Source organism: Monodelphis domestica, chromosome 8 (assembly GCF_027887165.1).
Source record: "Monodelphis domestica isolate mMonDom1 chromosome 8, mMonDom1.pri, whole genome shotgun sequence".
Lineage (NCBI taxonomy): Eukaryota > Metazoa > Chordata > Mammalia > Didelphimorphia > Didelphidae > Monodelphis > Monodelphis domestica.
This window is the reverse complement of record NC_077234.1, coordinates 232562013-232579782: the sequence shown is the minus strand read 5'-3', so window position 1 is coordinate 232579782 and position 17770 is coordinate 232562013. Positions and strand designations below refer to the sequence as shown.

At 37.3% G+C, this 17770-nt stretch overlaps 1 protein-coding gene across 1 annotated transcript in view; it reads right to left on the bottom strand.

The window, feature by feature from the left end:
* Positions 1 to 10353: 10353 nt before the first annotated feature.
* Positions 10354 to 17770, bottom strand: part of TLR7 (toll like receptor 7) — a 37025-nt gene continuing 29608 nt past the window's right edge. The window contains exon 2 of the mRNA XM_007500926.3: positions 10354 to 16142. Within this exon, the coding sequence (XP_007500988.2) occupies positions 13002 to 16142 (3141 nt within the window). The 3' untranslated portion in view covers positions 10354 to 13001. The remainder of the gene's footprint in view (positions 16143 to 17770) is intronic.

The window sequence follows — 17770 nt, the reverse complement described above, 5'->3', positions numbered from 1 at the left end:
AAATTGTATATTGTTATATTACTTTCCAAAAAGTTTGCATCAATCTATAACACTGACACATGTACTTTACCATTTTTCATACAATTCTGTTTATTTTGTTAAATATTTCTCAATTACATGTAAATTTTTTAACATTTATTTAATTTTTTTTACTTCTAATCTCTTTCCCTTCCCCATCCCCTGAGAAGGCAAGAAACATGATATTAATTATATGTGTGTGCCAAAGAAATGAGGAGCAGATTAATTTTTTAAAAAACTTGGAAAGAATTACATGAGATAATGAGTAGAACCAAGACATTATATACAGCTACAGATTTTATATTTGAGGAATATTTGTGAATGCTTGCCTCCAGATAATGAACTGAGACATGAAAACATGAAAGATATAAACTATATATTTTGCTGGATGATGCCTTCTATGGTGTAGGGAGCAGAGGAAAGGACAGAATAAAAATTTTTAAATTAAAAAATTATACATGTGAATTTATGCAAAACATATTATCCATAACATAAAAGAACACACACACACAAACAAGAAAAATAAAGTTTATAAAAGGTATACTTCTATGTACACTCAGAATTCATCAATTCTGTCTCTAGAGGTTATAGATAGCATTTTTCATAATGGGTCTTTTGGAATCAACATGTACTTTTTTTTTCACATTATTCAAGTTATTTATTTCAGAATATCTTTCCATGGCTACATGATTCATGTTCTCTCCCTCCTTCTTCCCTCCCCTCTCCCGAAGCTAACAAGCAATTCCACTGGGTTATACATGTGATAGCTATTCTCATATTATTCATGTTTATAAGAGTAATCTTTAAAAACCACAACCCCAAATCATATCCCCAAATAACCAAGTGATAAATCATATGTTTTCTTCTGTGTTTCTACTCCCACAGTTCTTTCTCTAGATGTGGATAACATTCTTTTTCACAAGTTCCATGGGATTGTCCTAGATCATTGCATGGCTATTAGTAGCAGAGTCTATTACATTTGATCACCCCACAGTATTTCAGTTTCTGTATACAATGTTCTCCTGGTTCTGTTCATTTCACTCCACATCAGTTCATAAAGGTCTTTCTAGTTTTAAAGAAAACAAGCAGTTGATCACTCCTTATAGCATGATAGTTTTCGATCACCACCACATACCATCAACATATACTTTAAAATAAAGTCTGTTAATGCCTTTTGTTTTTATATGACAGAAATTTCAGAACACTAAATGAGCCTCCTTACTCCTGTAACAAAAAAAAAAATCACTAAAGCAAAAGCAGGCACAATGACTATACCCAGCAGTGTATTCAGTATTCCACATCTAAGGTTCCCATCTGTCTACTGCAAAGAGACAGACACTTTCCATGCATCTTCTCTAGGGGAAAGATGGGTCATTACAATTACTCTTCATTGGTCTTCCTTTTAGGTTTTTTTCCTAGGAGCACTGGGTCTTTCCATCTTCCCTGCAGCAGAGTGCTTCTGTTTTTATTATCTCCTGCCATTAGGATGTGAGCACCTTCAAAACAGGATCATCTTATTTTTCTTTTTCTTTTTTTTTAAGAATCTTACCTTCTATCCATATTGGTCCCAAGATTGAAGAACAGAAAGATCTAGGCAATTGGGGTTAAGTGACTTCCCCAGGGTCATGAAACTAGAAAGTATCTGAGTCCAGATTTGAACAGAATCCACTGAACCACCTAGCTGTGTTATGTCTTGATTATTTTATCTATCTCTCCAATTCTAGTACCTTCCCCTCTGTTTATTATTTCCAGTTTATCCTGAATTGAGTTTGTTTGCACATGATTACTTGCATGCTGTCTCCCTCATTAAACTGAATTTCCCCTAGAGCAGACTATTTTATACCTTTTTTATCTCTCCAGTGCATTCCTCACACATAGTAGGCACTTAATTAGTATTTATTGATAGACTGTTATCACAGTTCTAGGCACCTACTAAGTGCTTAAACACAGACTTTTTCATTCATTCATTCATTCATTCATTCATTCATTCATTCATTCATTCATTCATTCATTCAGCAATGTGCTTGTCTACCTGCTTCTCCCTCTACTGTTCAAATGTCAGCTGCAAGAGATCAGAAATCATGCTGCTTTTTCGCCTGTGCCTCTCCAACATCTAGTACACTGCCCTGCACACCAAGGCAATGTTTATTGAATTGAATTGAATGAAAATATACATTTGCTTAAGGCTTCTCCAAAGTGCTTCTATATTCTTCTATACATATAATTACATTGCAGAAATAATCAGTGCATGAAGGACTCTCAGACTTTCCTGGGTTGGAGGGTTCAACCTCTAAGTAGGCTAACCTGTCAGCAATAGCAGGTAATTAAGTGCTATGGAGGTCTGCTATTTCAGCCTCCAAATGAAGGGCAAGTTACCTATTGTACTGGCAATAAATCTACCCTCTGACCCATGATTCCCATTCAGTTTAACACCTGCAGTGATGCAGAGGGGAAAACAGCTTCTAAATAAGTACCTAGAGGCATAGAACAATATATGCAGTTGGTTGTCTATCGACCTTGGTAGATAATTTTCTTTTTCTTTTTAAAGCCCTTATCTTTCGTCTTAGAATCAAAACTAAGGGAACAACTAGGTAGCACAGTAGATAGAAAGTCAGGTCTGGAGTTAGGAGGTCCTGGGTTCGAATCTGACCTCAGACTCTTCCTATTGACGCTCAATGTCAATTCAAGAAAGAAGGTAAAGATTTTAAGAAATGAAGGGGTATAGGAGACCCTGAGACAAAAAAGCAAGGCTGAGAACAGAAGCTGAAATAAAAGTAAGCCAGATATTTTTTTCTTTTCTAGAAAACTGGAGTTTTCCTGTACTTATTGATTCCTTCTCCCAAGCCCTGTCTTTCCAAATCTACCTGGACTAATTAAAAAAGGTCCTAGGAGGTTTTTTTCTTCTTCAAACCCTTATCTTCTTTCTAAAAATTGATATTAAATATTGGTTCCAAGGCAGATGAGCAATAAGGGCTGGGTAATGGGAGTTAAGTGACTTACCCAAGGATCACATAGCTAGGAAGTGTCTGAGACCAGATTGGAAGCCAGGACCTCCTGCCTCCGAGTCTGGCACTTTATCCACTAAGTCACCTAACTGCTCCTGTTGCCAGTGGGGGAAGGTATGGGAGAGAGGAGTGCTGAGGAAGCTCTAAGTAAAGTACCTGCCTATAATATGGTAGATGGATCTTAAAGGGAGGCTCACAGTGAATGCAGTAATGTAGTTGGACAGATAAAGATGGGCAGATAATCAGTGGAAATGTAATTGTTCATATGTGTCAGGTTATTTTTGAAAAACATGGTATCTGTTAAAAGTTTAATTCTACTTCTTGTGCTATACATTAGCAAAATTAAATGAAATCTTGGATAGTTCAGAGCTTCAACTAACAACTTTTATTTCTGGGTTGAATCATGTTGAAGATGGGAGGAGTCACTTCAATATAACTGAGGGGAAGTGAAAGGAAGCCCAGTCTGGAATATTCCAAGGCCATTATTGAAGGACTGGAAATGCTGCCATTTTAAGTTCCAGTACCTTGTGGCAAAGGACCCTTAGCCCACCCACTCCAATTCACCGTCAACTCTTAATGAATGGCTCACAGAAATTAGAAAGACAATATCTATATCTATATTATATACATACACATGTATGTATGTATATATATATGTATATATATATATATGTAATATATATATATATATTTAGAACCAGATGCTGACATGTTTTTAGATTTTTGTCCCTTACCACAAACCACTGTATTAAACTTTCTGTTGAAACATGCCATGGTTTTATGCAATCTTTAGTTTCTCTTCCTCTTGAACTATTTTGACAAATGTTGAAGTTTGCCTTCAATCATTTCTTGATCATAAATTATATTTCCCTCTGAAATATTTTATCAACTTTCATAGAAAGAAGTGGGGGATTTCATTCTATTTTTAGTAAAGTTGTCTTTATCTTTGTTGAATTGAAGGCCTTTATAGGCGCCTCAGAATTGAACTACTTTTGAATGTTATAGAAATGATCAAATAGTTAACAAATGGCAAATCATTATTTTCCCAATTCAAATAGAGTCTAATTTGAAGGTTGGTTTGCACAGGCTATGATAAGGCATTTTGTTGAAATCATTCACTCAGTGTATTTGTTTACTTCTACATTAGCTGAAACTCTGGGGCATTTCCAGGACAGATCTATGCAAGGTGTTTCATTTTTAAAATGCTGAAAAAAATCCAGGAAAATGTTAACACATAGATATCTCTAAATGCCAAAGTCAACCTCCATGTTTAAATTCTATCTCTATAAAAAATGGTATGGGACATTTTTTTCACTAAACATGTAAAATAAGAATGGATAACTTGGGGGCAGCTGGGTAGCTCAGTGGATTGAGAGCTAGCCCTAGAGACGGGAGGTCCTAGGTTGAAATCTGGCCTCAGACACTTCCCAGCTGTGTGACCCTGGACAAGTCACTTGACCCCCATTGCCTAGCCCTTACCACTCTTCTGCCTTGGAGCCAATACACAGTATTGACTCCAAGACTTCGGTAAGGGTTAAAAAAAAAAGAATGGATAACTTGTGTGAAGATATTGGACTTTCAGGGAAATAGAAAGATGTTAGATAATGCAGAAAATGAAAAAAGAATTAATTTAAAGTAGTAAGGTGACCATTTACAGCTCGAATTACATATATATATGTGTGTGTGTGTGTGTGTGTGTGTTTGAACCCTTACCTTCCATCTTAGAAGCCATACAAAGTATCAGTTCCAAGGCCGAAGAGAGATAGATAATTGAGGTTAATTAATATAGAGGGAAGGATTTTAAGGGAAAGAGAGAAGAGGGTATAGGATTTCTCCCGCCTGGCCTTTGCCAGGGGTAGTTCAAGATCTCCATCACTAGGTCTCTGAAGGAGATTTTAGAGGCATCTAAGAAGATAAAGTTTGGAAAGTAAAGGAGGAAAAACTCAGCCAGAAACTCACTACCGAACCGGACAATAGTTATAGCCACAATAAGATGCCGAAAGGCCCAGCACCTCCAGCCACCTCTCCATCGCAAAATTGATGAAGAAGTGGCATGAAATATATAAAAGGTCTATACCTTTTACTCTTGTGTCCCATCCTCTAAATTTTCACATCTATCAATCACATCAGAGGCTTTTCTCCAGGACTGCCCATTCTTCAATTCTCATCTTCTTTGATTAGATTATATCTTTTGAGATACTAAACACTTCTTTGTTAAGTTCACCTTTTGTTAGTTTCTTAACCTTTTTGTGCTTAACTTACCCTTTGTAGTTACTTAATATCTTTTTGTATTAAGATCTTAAAATAGCTTAAAGTTGTAGCTTCACTATAAAGTAAGAACTAAGTACTTTCAGTCAGGAGATTACAACTTCATCTTCTCCATAAAGTAAGGTCTAAGAAGGGTGGAGTAATCTAAATTTCACAATATTAATTCCAAGACAGAAGATAAGGGATTAAAAAAAATAACAACAAGGAAAAAAACATTCAATCTGCCTCAGTTCATGAGTACTGATTAATCAATCATGGATCATAAACCTCTGGGGGACAGAGACTGTTTTTTAGTTTGTCTTTGTAGTCCAATGTTTAGTTTGGTGCCTTATACATAATAGGCATTTAAATGTTGATTGAATTGGATTAGATCAACATTGCAATTTAATTTTGTTAATGTATGTGATTTTTTCAGAATAAAACAAATATATTTTAAAATTATACATAATTAACCTGATATTAAAATTCTGGTCTTCACTATACCATTCTTTACTTTTCAGAGCCTGATTAAAGACTGACAATTTTTCCATTCTCACTTAGCTTCTGTTTGCAAAGCTTTGGAGCTCTCTAGGAGTGTACAATGAGTTGTTGTGTAAAGAACTAAACCCAGAGTTTGACTTTTTCATTATTTTCTAATGAACAAAGTTCCTCAATTTCTCTTGTTCTTAACTGAATTCCTAAAAATCCACATCCTTGAGCATCTTGATATTCTACCTATATCAGTGATGGCAAACCTTTTAAAGACCAAGTGCCCAAACTGCACCCTCACACTGCAAGTGAGCTGTCCCCTTACCTCAGACAGGAGAGGGAAGAAGTGCTCCCATTGAGCAGCTGGGCAGAGAGGTGGGTCATGTGAGAAATGTCCTCAGGTGCAATGGAGAGGAAGAGGGGAGCCGGCTCCTGTGGCATGCATGCCACAGGTTCACCAACATGGACCTATAACAATGCCCTTGGACTCTCACTCATGGTTGACCCACTAAAAGAGTCCATTCATTTGACAGAATCTTGCTATAATATGGTTTGCTTCTATGCAACAACAATAATAATAATTTTTAGGGCATGTTAGGGTTTGAAAAGTTATTTATATAATCATTGTCTCATTTGAGCCTCAAGAACCCCCTTTTCAATAAGTTATTCTGTGCAATAAATTTTATCTTCCTGAAAAATATCAAGTGTATACAATTAAAGCCAGCATTGCTACCCAAACAGAACTTTAATTAGAAATTAAAGGAAAAAATAGACAGTATTGAATATTTTGAAATAATTTATTTTAAATTATCCTTAAGAGCCATGGAAGACAAGAAAACATGTATTATTTTATGGTTCATAGTGGTTAACACCATGATATAGAGTAAAATATGAAACCAAACCAGCTTCACAGGTATAATCGTCAGATCACAGAACTTAAAACTATTGATTCATACCCATTCACTGCTGAAAGGATTAAGTGCTCATATAAGAGAGAATTTGTAACGAGGTAAAGGAAACAACAGATCTCTGTGAAGTTAAACTTAAGATGTGGATTCCATTATGCCTCACACTTGGTTTTAGTCTTAAAGGCAAAAGATACGGATGTTATTTTTATTGTTTGTCCATCTGCATACTTGCTGAGAAAAGTACTGATAAATACTATAACAGAATGATCTCATAAAAGAAGTGTGCTTGACTCTTAAAAAAAGGCATTCTTCGAAACGAATTTATAGAACATGTATTTGCTCTTCTACTTGAAAATGAAGACTATGTTGTATTCTCACAAGGGATTTGCAGAAAGAGAGCAAAGTGTTAGCAAAGCTAACGCCTTAGGAAAATATTAAAAAATATATATGATCTTCCAAATGTCACAATGTTCTCCATGCTTAAATTTTCTCTTGAAGTCCATGAAAGAAATGGACTGCAAATTTCTTCTAGAAACACTGGGGGGTGGGGTTTGGTCAAGCTGGTTATCATCAGGAGGATCTGAGTGCAAATCAGAATTTAGACACTCCCTAGCTGTGTGTGGCCCTGGGCAAGTCACTTAACTCAAACTGCAGAGAACTTGTTATTCTTTTTTCTTAAAACGGATGCTAAGACAGGAGTAAGGGTTTAAGAAAAATTAAGAGTTTATTAAACTCTTTTTTAAATTTTTTAAGTTTTAAGAGTTTTAAAAAGAGTTTTAAGTTTTAAGAGTTTTAAAAAAAACTCTTTATTAAAATCTGCTTTGTGCCATTTAAAGTCCAGGGTCACCCAGCTAGTAATTTTTGGTTGTTTATGTGTGTGTGTGCATGTGTGTGTCAGCACTCTATTGTATCCATTGTACCACCGAGGTACCCTGGTAATGAAAATCCAATAGATTTTTCTCATTAGCCCAACAGATGCATATTTTAAAAATCAGTTGTATTTGTATTTTGAAATAAAATTTTTATGTATTAACTTAATAGTATTAGTAGCAAAAGATAAAATATATATTAAGGGGTGATTTTTTTTCATTCCTTTCTACAATCAAGACAAGAGTAAGGTCATTCACTACATATTTAATTCCATTTCACACTCTTGTTATTTCATCTTTTTCTTCAATTATCTCATGCATCTGGTTTGGTAGCCTGTCAAATGAGTCCATCATTATGCACGTCTTGGACAAGGAAGGGCTGTGGCTAAATGTTGAGCTGAACACAGAATTGGGAAGGAGGAAGGATCAGTGTGTATCACATTTAAGGAGCTGCACTATGCTTTTGATGATGGCAAGCTCCCTGCTCCTGCAAAAACTCTTTCTTTGTTATCAGTATTGGTTGTGAATTGGGGAACGTGTGGCTCCCAGAAGAATTAAAATGGCAAATAATGCAAAAGACAAGAGAAAGGTGCATCACTGCTATACAACAGTGGAATGATGCAATTGCAAACAGCCTGCGAAGAGTGTTATCCTTGTTGTTGTTCTCCCTTTGTTTTTTTGAAGAGGAGCAAGTCCAGCCTTCTGGGAGGGATGTCTTGACTTGAATGTGAATTGGATTTAAGTGGAGTAGAGTTGCACAAAGCCATCAGCCTCTCTTGCTCTTCCAGAGGCAGCCAAGTCCAGTGGTGAGACACAAGTCAGGACAACTGGCAACGGCTCAGGGTTAAGTGGACGATCTTGGCATCTTCCACGTCTGACGAAGCTCTGAGCTCTCTGTAGCACCTGCTTTCATAGGAATTAACGAGTATATGCATGACCAAGAAGGAGGAAGGCCAGCCATACAGATTGTCCCAAGAGTCTTCATGCAACTCTGAGATACCTTATATAATGATAATAAGTGATAACAGATGGGCAACTTGTGTGATATTTAGTACTCTGGACACACAAGGAAGCCTCTGGGACTTGAGCAGATATTTTTGGAGAATACGGGAAATCAAATTATGGAGGATTTGAAGGTGTGAAGAATTTCTATACCAGTGCAGGTTGTACCCACACAGAGGAAGGCCCATAGGGGCCAAAGTATCACCCTCCTTGTGTTTTTAGAAATTCTGTGGGCACCTCGGTAGCACAGTGGATAGAGCCAGGCTTGGAGGCAGGAGAACCTAGGTTCAAATTTGTCCTCAGACACTTCTTCATTGTCTGAAGTCTGCCTGACAAAGTCACAACCCCAATTGCCTAGCCTTTATTGCTCTTCTGCCTTAGAATCATTTTTAAGGCAAAAGGTAAAGGTTTGGGGGATGGAGGGAGAGAAAAATAGAAGATATTCTAGTCTTCTATGGCTTTTTTTTTGTTATTCATAAAATTTAAGAGATCATCTTTTATCTGAGGTACAAAGTGTACTGATTCATGATGATAATTCACATTATCTCAAAATATCCCATTTTCTTATCAAACCAGCCTTTGATTGTGGATACATACTTTTGATTCCATCATTTACCCACAGGGCATTGCTACAAATAAGTGGAAAACCCTCAGTCTGCCTCCAAAACTGAAGATTCACTCCTATTGGCTCATTACATTTTGAATTAGTGCCGAGCTACAGCTATTCCAAAGGTGGTCTTTATAAATCTGCTTCCAAATTTAGGCATCACAATCGTTTATGATAAAATTTATTATAATAAAATAAAATAGAATAGAATTTATAATAAAATGAACTTTTTTTGTCCACAGCCCCTCTCATCGTCTCTGAGGGAGGGTTTTCGGATGTCTTTCTCCACTGATGTTTCCTACCTTCAAGACAACTCTTTAATGGCCAAAGAAGAACAAGATGGTGGACCAAATGTTTACCAATAGCTCTTTCTTACTTGGTTTTATATATATGTGTGTGCATATGTGTATAGATACATATGTGTGTCTAAATATATGTACATACACATATATGTATGTATTTAAGACCACATGTAGGTATGTGCACATCTGCATATACATTTGTATGTATGTATATATACACAGTGGCATTTTATCCATTGCCACTGTCTGTAGGCATTTATTGGTCTTAGACAGAACTCCTTTTGAGCATAGCCCCAGCGATGTTCAATTTCTCAACTGTCAAAAGAGCTTTTGTTGGCACAGCAAGAATTCTGATGAATCAAACAAAGGTCCACTTTGTAAGAATTCAAACAATATTCTTGTGGTTTGGGGTTTGTTCATTTTATTAGTTCATTCCATTTTCTATTAGTTCATCCAGATTATACAATTTACAACTATTTGACAAGTGAATTTGGTCTCTGCAAAACTGAAATCTTATTGATTTGTATTTGTTTGGAAGTATTTCTCTCCCCAGAATGTCAAAGCCAAGGCATATGAATGCCAATTTGCTTTCAAGGTTAATATATTTCTCCATCTATCCCATATACTTGGTGTTGCTCTGAGGAATGAATTTAGTGCTACTCAAGTATGCTTTGTAACTTTTGTTACCGTGTTAATTCCTCTAACGAGGTCAGGACCTTTTTTGTAAGGTTCTGATGCAAAATTGATGCTCTTGGGATTCTTTGAATTTGTCTGGATATGTTAACATATTCTTGTCAAATTTATTTTGTCATATCAGGTCAATGTACTACCTACATCCAGATTGAACTGTTAATGTCTAGAATTTAAATAGAGGTCTAAGGTTTAAAAAACACTTTATATATGTTATTTTATTACATGCATTTCTTTTTATTTCATCTTCAAATTACCCTACAGGAAAAGTACAGCTTGGGAAAAATTAAATAAGAATTACACAGCTCTTCATTGCCGACTCCATTTTACAGATAAAAAATGAAGGTTCAGAACAATCACATCACCTGTCTGTGGTTACAAAACATTCTGGTACAAAGGGCAAAATGTGAACCCAGAAATCTCCTGAATTCAAGTCCAACATTCATTCGACTCTACTACATTGCCTTCCCCTAGTTCTCAGATGATATTGTTCAGTTTTCTTCCTTAACAATCATCCAGAGAGAAGTTAGGTTGCTCATTGGATAGAGAGCTAATCCTGGAAATGGAATGGACCTGGGTTCAAATCTGATCTCAAATACTACCTAATTGTGTGACTCTGGGCAAGTCACTTAACCCCAATTGCCTGCCCCTTACCACTCTTCTTCCTTGGAGCTAATACTTGGTATCAATTCCAAGACAGAAGAAAAGGGTAGTAAAAAACCAACCAAACAAAAAACAACCATTGGAACTGATCAATCAGCCATAGATTATAAACCCCTGGAGGACAGAGACTTGTTTTTTATTTTGTCCTTGTACATAACAGGCACTTAAATAAATGTTGGTTGGGTTGGATTAGATGGCCATTGCAATCTAATTTTTGTTTATTCGTATAATGTCTTAGAAATAAAACAAATATATTTTTAAATTATACATAATGAGCTTGGGACTAGAATCCTGGTCTTCTTTCCTCATCAGAGGCTGATTAAGACTGAGAGTTTTTCCAGTCTTACTAAGCTTCGTTATGCAAATCATGGGACCTGTCCAGGAGTGTACAATGTGTAAAAAAATGAAAACCAGAGTTCAACATTCTCTTCACTATCTTATTAACAAGGATACTACATTTCTATTGTTTTAGGCTGGATTTTTAAAAATCAGTGTCCTTGGGCATCTTGGTATTCTAGCTACAACAATGTCCTCTTCCCACTCAGGCTGCCAGACTGTAAGAGTCCATTTCCATTTGCCAGAATCCTTGGTCCTCACAGATGTACCACATTAGTTATCTAAACAGTATTAGTAATATGCCTTTGGAGAGAACAATTTTTTCTGTGTGTACAGTATGTGGCAGTCTAGATAAAATAATTGACAGATGGATTAATCAAAGATGAAGTCCATTACTCTGAGAGACAGCTGAACAATGTCAGAAAATTTTCCATGTTAGCTCAGCTTGCTTCCATTAAGCATAAGACTTTTGCTCATTATATGCCCATCATACTCTGCATCTGGTCATGAGGGGGGAAAAGCAGGAAAATAACAGCCACCCAGGCACAGACTGGGGCACAAGTCTGCATGAAATAGACTGTGTGTCTACAAAATGCAGAATCAACTGGTCAAGAAACCTTTGGGTCAAGGGGGCTACTCAGAACTAAATGGCTTTTTGGTTGACTTCTTTTTAAAAAATGAATTTCTTAGGGACCTCTCGGTTGCTTGAGAGCCAAACCTAGAGACAGGAGGTCCTGGATTCAAATCTGATCTCAGATGCTTCCTTGTTGGGCAAGTCACTCAAACCCTGTTTCGTAGACTTTACTGTTCCTTTGTCTGGAAACTGACATGTAGTATAATCCTAAAACAGAAGGAAAGTGTTTAAAAAAATGGAAATGCCATAATTCTCCTAATTTGGTGTCACATACACACAACCAAGGTGGCATAACAGTTAGAATAATAGAACTAGTCAGAAAGACTTGAGGTCAAATCTGGCATCATTCACTTCCAGTATATAGCACGGTGCCTGGCTGGTAGTATATATTTAATAAATTTGATTGATTGACTTTATGACTGTGGGCAAGTCTCATCCTCTATTTGCCTCGGTTTCCTCATCTGTAAAATGAAGATAATAATACTACCTACCTCACAGGGTTGTTGTGAGGCTACAAGAAGATAGTATTTATAAAACACTTTGCAAATTTTAGTGCTCAATATTACATATATATACACACACATATATATATACTAGGTATAATTTCAACTCTATGAACTCAAGTACTTATTGGGTACAGAGCAAGCATCTTTTGGATTTTGCAAGTCAGCAATGTAACTTGATTGAAAGGAAAAGAACTTTGGATTTCCTGCTCTTCCCTCCTTTCCACGATATTTTTAATCTAATCATAGAACTAATGCTGGAAAGAAACTGAGAAACCATCTAGACCAAGCACTTTGATTTACAGATGTGGAAATTTAGAACCAGGCAAATGAAGAGACTTGTCTAAAAATCACACAGAACTAGATTTAAATGGGGTCTTGAACACAGCCTAGCTATATGACCCTGGGCAAGTCACTTAACCCCAATTTCCTAGCCCTTGCCCTTCTTCTGTCTTAGAATTGACACTAAAACAGAAGAGAATGTTTTTTTTTTTAAAAAAAAGACATAAAGAAAACAAAAGAGATTAGAGGTGGAGGATTTAAATGGGGGCACTGGTACCTCCCTTGTAGCTGAGATAATATATTTATCTGATCCAGTGTCTATATTCTTAGAAGGTCCCTCAATATTGTCCAGGAACAATTTTTTTTTTTTGCAATGGGACATTCACTTCCTATCCCATATGAAACACTGATAACTTTTTTTATCAAGTGGTTTTTGAAGAAAAGAACTAGAGAGTCTCTTTAAACACTTTACTGTAGACTGTGTCATTGTCTGTGGCTATGGCATTTTTTAGACATTGCCAGAAATAGGGATGAGCCTGTGGGTTGGTGGGCCACTCGAGGACAGAGCTCTTGCACAATCTTTTTCTGAGTTGGAGATACTTAGATCTCTGAAAAGCTTTTTCAAGAAATATCAGAATAATCACATCGACTTTTTCATCCATGAGTCTTTGATGTGACAAGTAAAATGCAGTCTTAAAATTCCCTGACTTGACATAGGCATTTGTCATCACAAATACTGTTTTTCTGCTTAATTGTATACTATGGGACAGGTTTTCCAAAACTGGTTTTCCAGGTATCCAGTCTCGTTCTTCAAGACACAAATTGAATTGTTTATCTCCTTGGCTTTCAATGTTTTCCACCAGTTCTTTGAAAACCCATTCCACCACCTTTGGATCACTGGTGTCATAGACAATAAAAGCATCATAGCAGAACTGTGGGGAAATGAGACGTTGATACCCCTTTAATTTGGCTTTACAGAAGTGATAGCTGTACCACATATCCCAGAAATAGAGATGGCTTGCAACTGGAATAACCATTAGGCAGAGAATGATGAACATGGAGGTCATGTACAGAATCGAATTAATTAAATCTAACTCACAGGTATATAAATTGAGCTTAATCAAGCTCTGGCCTTTGTGTACTCCTGGTCCTGCACAGGTTACTTCAGTGGCCAGATAAGGAATAGTTACCTCAGTTTGGTTAATCCACCACACCAACCACACAGCATCACAGTTACAAAAAAAACGATTGCCATGTAAGAGCAGCACGTCAAGTTGGTTAAGGACGTTTTCTGGAAAGCTGGACTTCTGAATGACCCGAAGTTTGTTTGAACTGAGGTCTAGATATCTCAGCTGAAAAGCATCTTGGAGAAAATTCTTTGTCAGCTGATGGATTTGGTTATAACTGAGTATCAGTTTCTTGAGACTTCTGGAACAATTGGATAATACTTCAGGAACTCTGCTCAGGAGGTTGTGACTGAGATCCAGCGTTTCTAGATTCTGAAGACAGCTGAGTTTATTCCAGTTGAAAGACTTAATTTGATTTTTGGACAACAAGAGAGTCTTTAGATTTGGAGGCAGACCCTCAAAAACTCCAGTGGGCAAAAAACTGAGGGAATTCTGAGAAATATCCAACACTTCCAGATGGATCAGATTCCTGAAGAACCCCAAATATCGGTTATCACCATCTCTCCACAAAACATCCAAGTGGTTTCCTCGGAACTCCAGAATCTTTAGAGACTCACTTTCCATTTCTGTGCTAGTGGAGGTCGAGATATCATTCCCATTCATCATCAATTTCTTCAAAACCTGGAGGTTCTTGGTGAAATTGAGCATGTGCGTGATCCCTTCTGACTGAAAGTAATGACTATTCCCACTAATATCTAGGACTTCTAGTTCCTGTAACTCCTGAAAAGCTGTTGAGTGAAGCAAATCAAGTTTGTTGTTAGAGAAATCTAGGTATTTCAGTTTTGCTAAAGGTTGGAATTCACTGCCATTGAGAGTTTGGCTAATGCTATTTCCTGACAGATTCAGACACTTCAGGAAGGAAAGATCCTCAAAATCACTGGGCTTGACAAAAAAGAGATTATTTCTGCTTAAATCCAAGGTTTCTCCATATGATTCACAGTCATTTCTGAGCAGTGGGAGAAAAGGCTCCTCTTTGCTTTTAAATTTGCATCTTCGGGCAAACTCATCATATCTAAAATAATGAATGTTTTCAAATGAAGTTTGAAACTCTGTAGAAGTCCTGGCCATGGAACAAAATCCATTTTGACTTGATTCTCTAGGAGATATTTTATTAACAGAAAGATCAATGTTCTTCAGGGCTGGGAAGTTTTTGAACACACTCAGGTCAGCAATTTTGATAAAGTTAGTACCAAGATCTAATACTTCAAGCTGTGAGAGATTCTTTAAGTAAAAGAGATGGGTGCTTTGCAGTTCCTTAAAGACATACCCTTTGAGCCGCAAGATTTTCAGATTTTTCAGTGAAGCAAATGTGTTTGACAAGTTTAAATAAGCCCGGTAGACCTGTGGTTCATAATTGAAAGACAAATCCAGGCCTTTAAGATTGACAAGAGAATTCAAAAACTTGGCTTCTCCAATTTCTTTGGCCAGAAAGTTTTGGGAAAGGTCAAGTTCTTCAAGTTTTTTAGTGTTTTTAAACCAACTCTTGGGTATATGTTGGAGTGAATTGCTATGGAGACGCAAAATTTTTAATTCACTTAAGGAATCAAAAGCACCTCCATGGATCACTAATGGACTATTGTTTGGACAAGGGATACAAGGAAATGGAACATTGAAACAACGAGGGCAATTTCCACTTAAGTCGAGAATTTGTAATTGGTAGAGGTTGTGGAAATCATCCTTTTTAAATCTTTGGATATTATTGTTATGAAGGTAGAGCTCTGTTAAACTGGAAGGCAAAACAGTAGGAACAGCAGTTAAATTGTTAGCCTTTAGAGATAATAATGTTAAATTCCTCAAGCTCTGGAAGGCATCTTTTTCTATAGAAAAAGAATCATTGCAAGGATTACGGAAATAACAATTTTGGCCCAGATAGAGTATTTCTAGGTTGACTAAGTCAGTAAGATTCTCTCTGGTGATGGAAAAGATGTGGTTTGCTTCAAGACTCAGCAACTGCAAACTTGAAGGAAGGTCCAAAGGTATTTCAGAGAGTTGATTTGCGTCCAGGTACAGTGACTTCAATTTAGTGAGATTTCTAAAGCTGCCAGAGTCGATATTTGGCCTCTTGGTGCAGATGCGGTCTTTTGGTCCTAGTCGGACAGGAACACAATTGCATCGGAAATCAATTTCTACCAGATTTTTCAGACCAGCAAAGGAGTTTGGGGAAATTTTGGGGATGTGATTGATGGTGAGGGTCAGGTTGGTTGTATTGGAAGGAATTCCATTTGGGATTTCTGTGAGATGTTTTTCTGTGCAATTTACCATCACACTGGCTTCCATAATGTTCTGAGTCACATTACAAGGCAAGGTTTTGGGAAACCATCTAGCTCTGGGAAGTTTGTACAATATGAACAGGTGAAAGAGGATAAGGAATGATCTGTACAATCCCCGCACGTGGAATATCTGAAACAATAACAGAAGGAAAGAAGCTAGCAAAGGACAGATTCTATGCACAAATAGATAGATGTGAAATTAATTTCTACCTATTACATCCATTTTATCAATGCAAATTTTATCAATGTAAATTTTAACCAAAAACTTTCCCTCCTCAAACCTCCTCAGCCTTTATAGGTGACAGCATATTCAAAATTTAAAAATCTTTAATCTTTCAAGTAATCCAACCATAGATTTATTCTTGCTAAGAATCATAGCATTATAGGCTCATAGAATCATATTCAAAATTGTTGGCTAATATTTCAAATAATTCAGTTACAGGTTTATTCTTAGAGTCATCGTCAGCCTCCTCAGGTGAGGAGACCTCAGGCCAGCTCCATAATGCCTTGTGACTGCCAAATCCTACTGGGTGTATTTTGTCCCCTAAGGAAAGGTCCTCCCTACTCAAGATCTTCCACCAGCCCCAAACCACCACTTCCATCTGTACTGATGCAAGGAGAGTTCCACTCACTGCTGCTAGGTAGCCTCTTGCTGCGCCTATCCTTTGAGGGTTGAGCAGTGGCACCCTACATTCAAAGATGAACATCCTTAGTCTTGGTTATATCCTTTATATCTCAGTGATTCTGAGCTCCACAGCCCACACCTCCTACTACCTGATTTCTCACCCTCATTTCCCTCAGCTATCCCATCCCAAAATTATCAGCCTAATTCTGCCCAACCCTTTCATTGTACTCTCTGGAATACTTGTCCCATAGATAACAAACTTCCTTTCATTTTAAATCTTTTCTTCTCCCACTCCTTCCATCTACTAGCTCTTTCTGAAACCCAGCTTCCCCCAATGACCTAGCCTCCCTGGCCACCCTTTTCAGTACTGGTGGTATCTTCACTCATTCAAGTCACTGGACAAAGTGGGGGATTGGAATGCTCTTTGCTCCCCCTAGACTCCTTCTAGGTTCTCACTCTTCCTCAATAGTAACATAGCAACCTCTCCTCCTCTGAGGTTCACGCTATCTGCTACCTGACCAAAAGTCTGATGATTGTTGTCCACAGACCCTAAACCTCTCCCTTTCTTTCCTCAATGAGTTCTATACATAGGCACAATTTTTCTCTCCTCCCCAATTCCTGTCCTCATACTAGGGAACTTTAATATACCTATTGATTTCTCCCTTTAATACTCTAACTGCACAGTTCCTCAACCTATTCAACTCCTCCACTCTACCTCAGCTTTATACAAAGATGATCTTGATCTTGCTATTATTCACTACTCTTTGTCAATACCATAATCTCTAGTCATTTGGCCCTTCAGTTCTCTCTCAAGCCATCTCCTCTGCACTAGCCACTCTCCTCTTCTTCCCATCTTGACCCATTGGTGAACAATTCATCTCTACACTGTCCTTTGCTCTGTTTCCCTAACTCCCTTGTCATACCTCAGCCTTGGATCACTCCCACTACTCACTGCCTTCTTTCCTACACATGTTCTGGTGAATGAAGGCGAATGTGTGAGAAAATCAAACAACCATTCTGATTGGGTCCAATTGCAGATTTGTTTTATATGACCTCACCTGGCCCCTCACTGCTGCGCTGCAATCCTATTCTATCTTCCTTTTCAACTCATCATCCTAAAATGACTTCTCCAA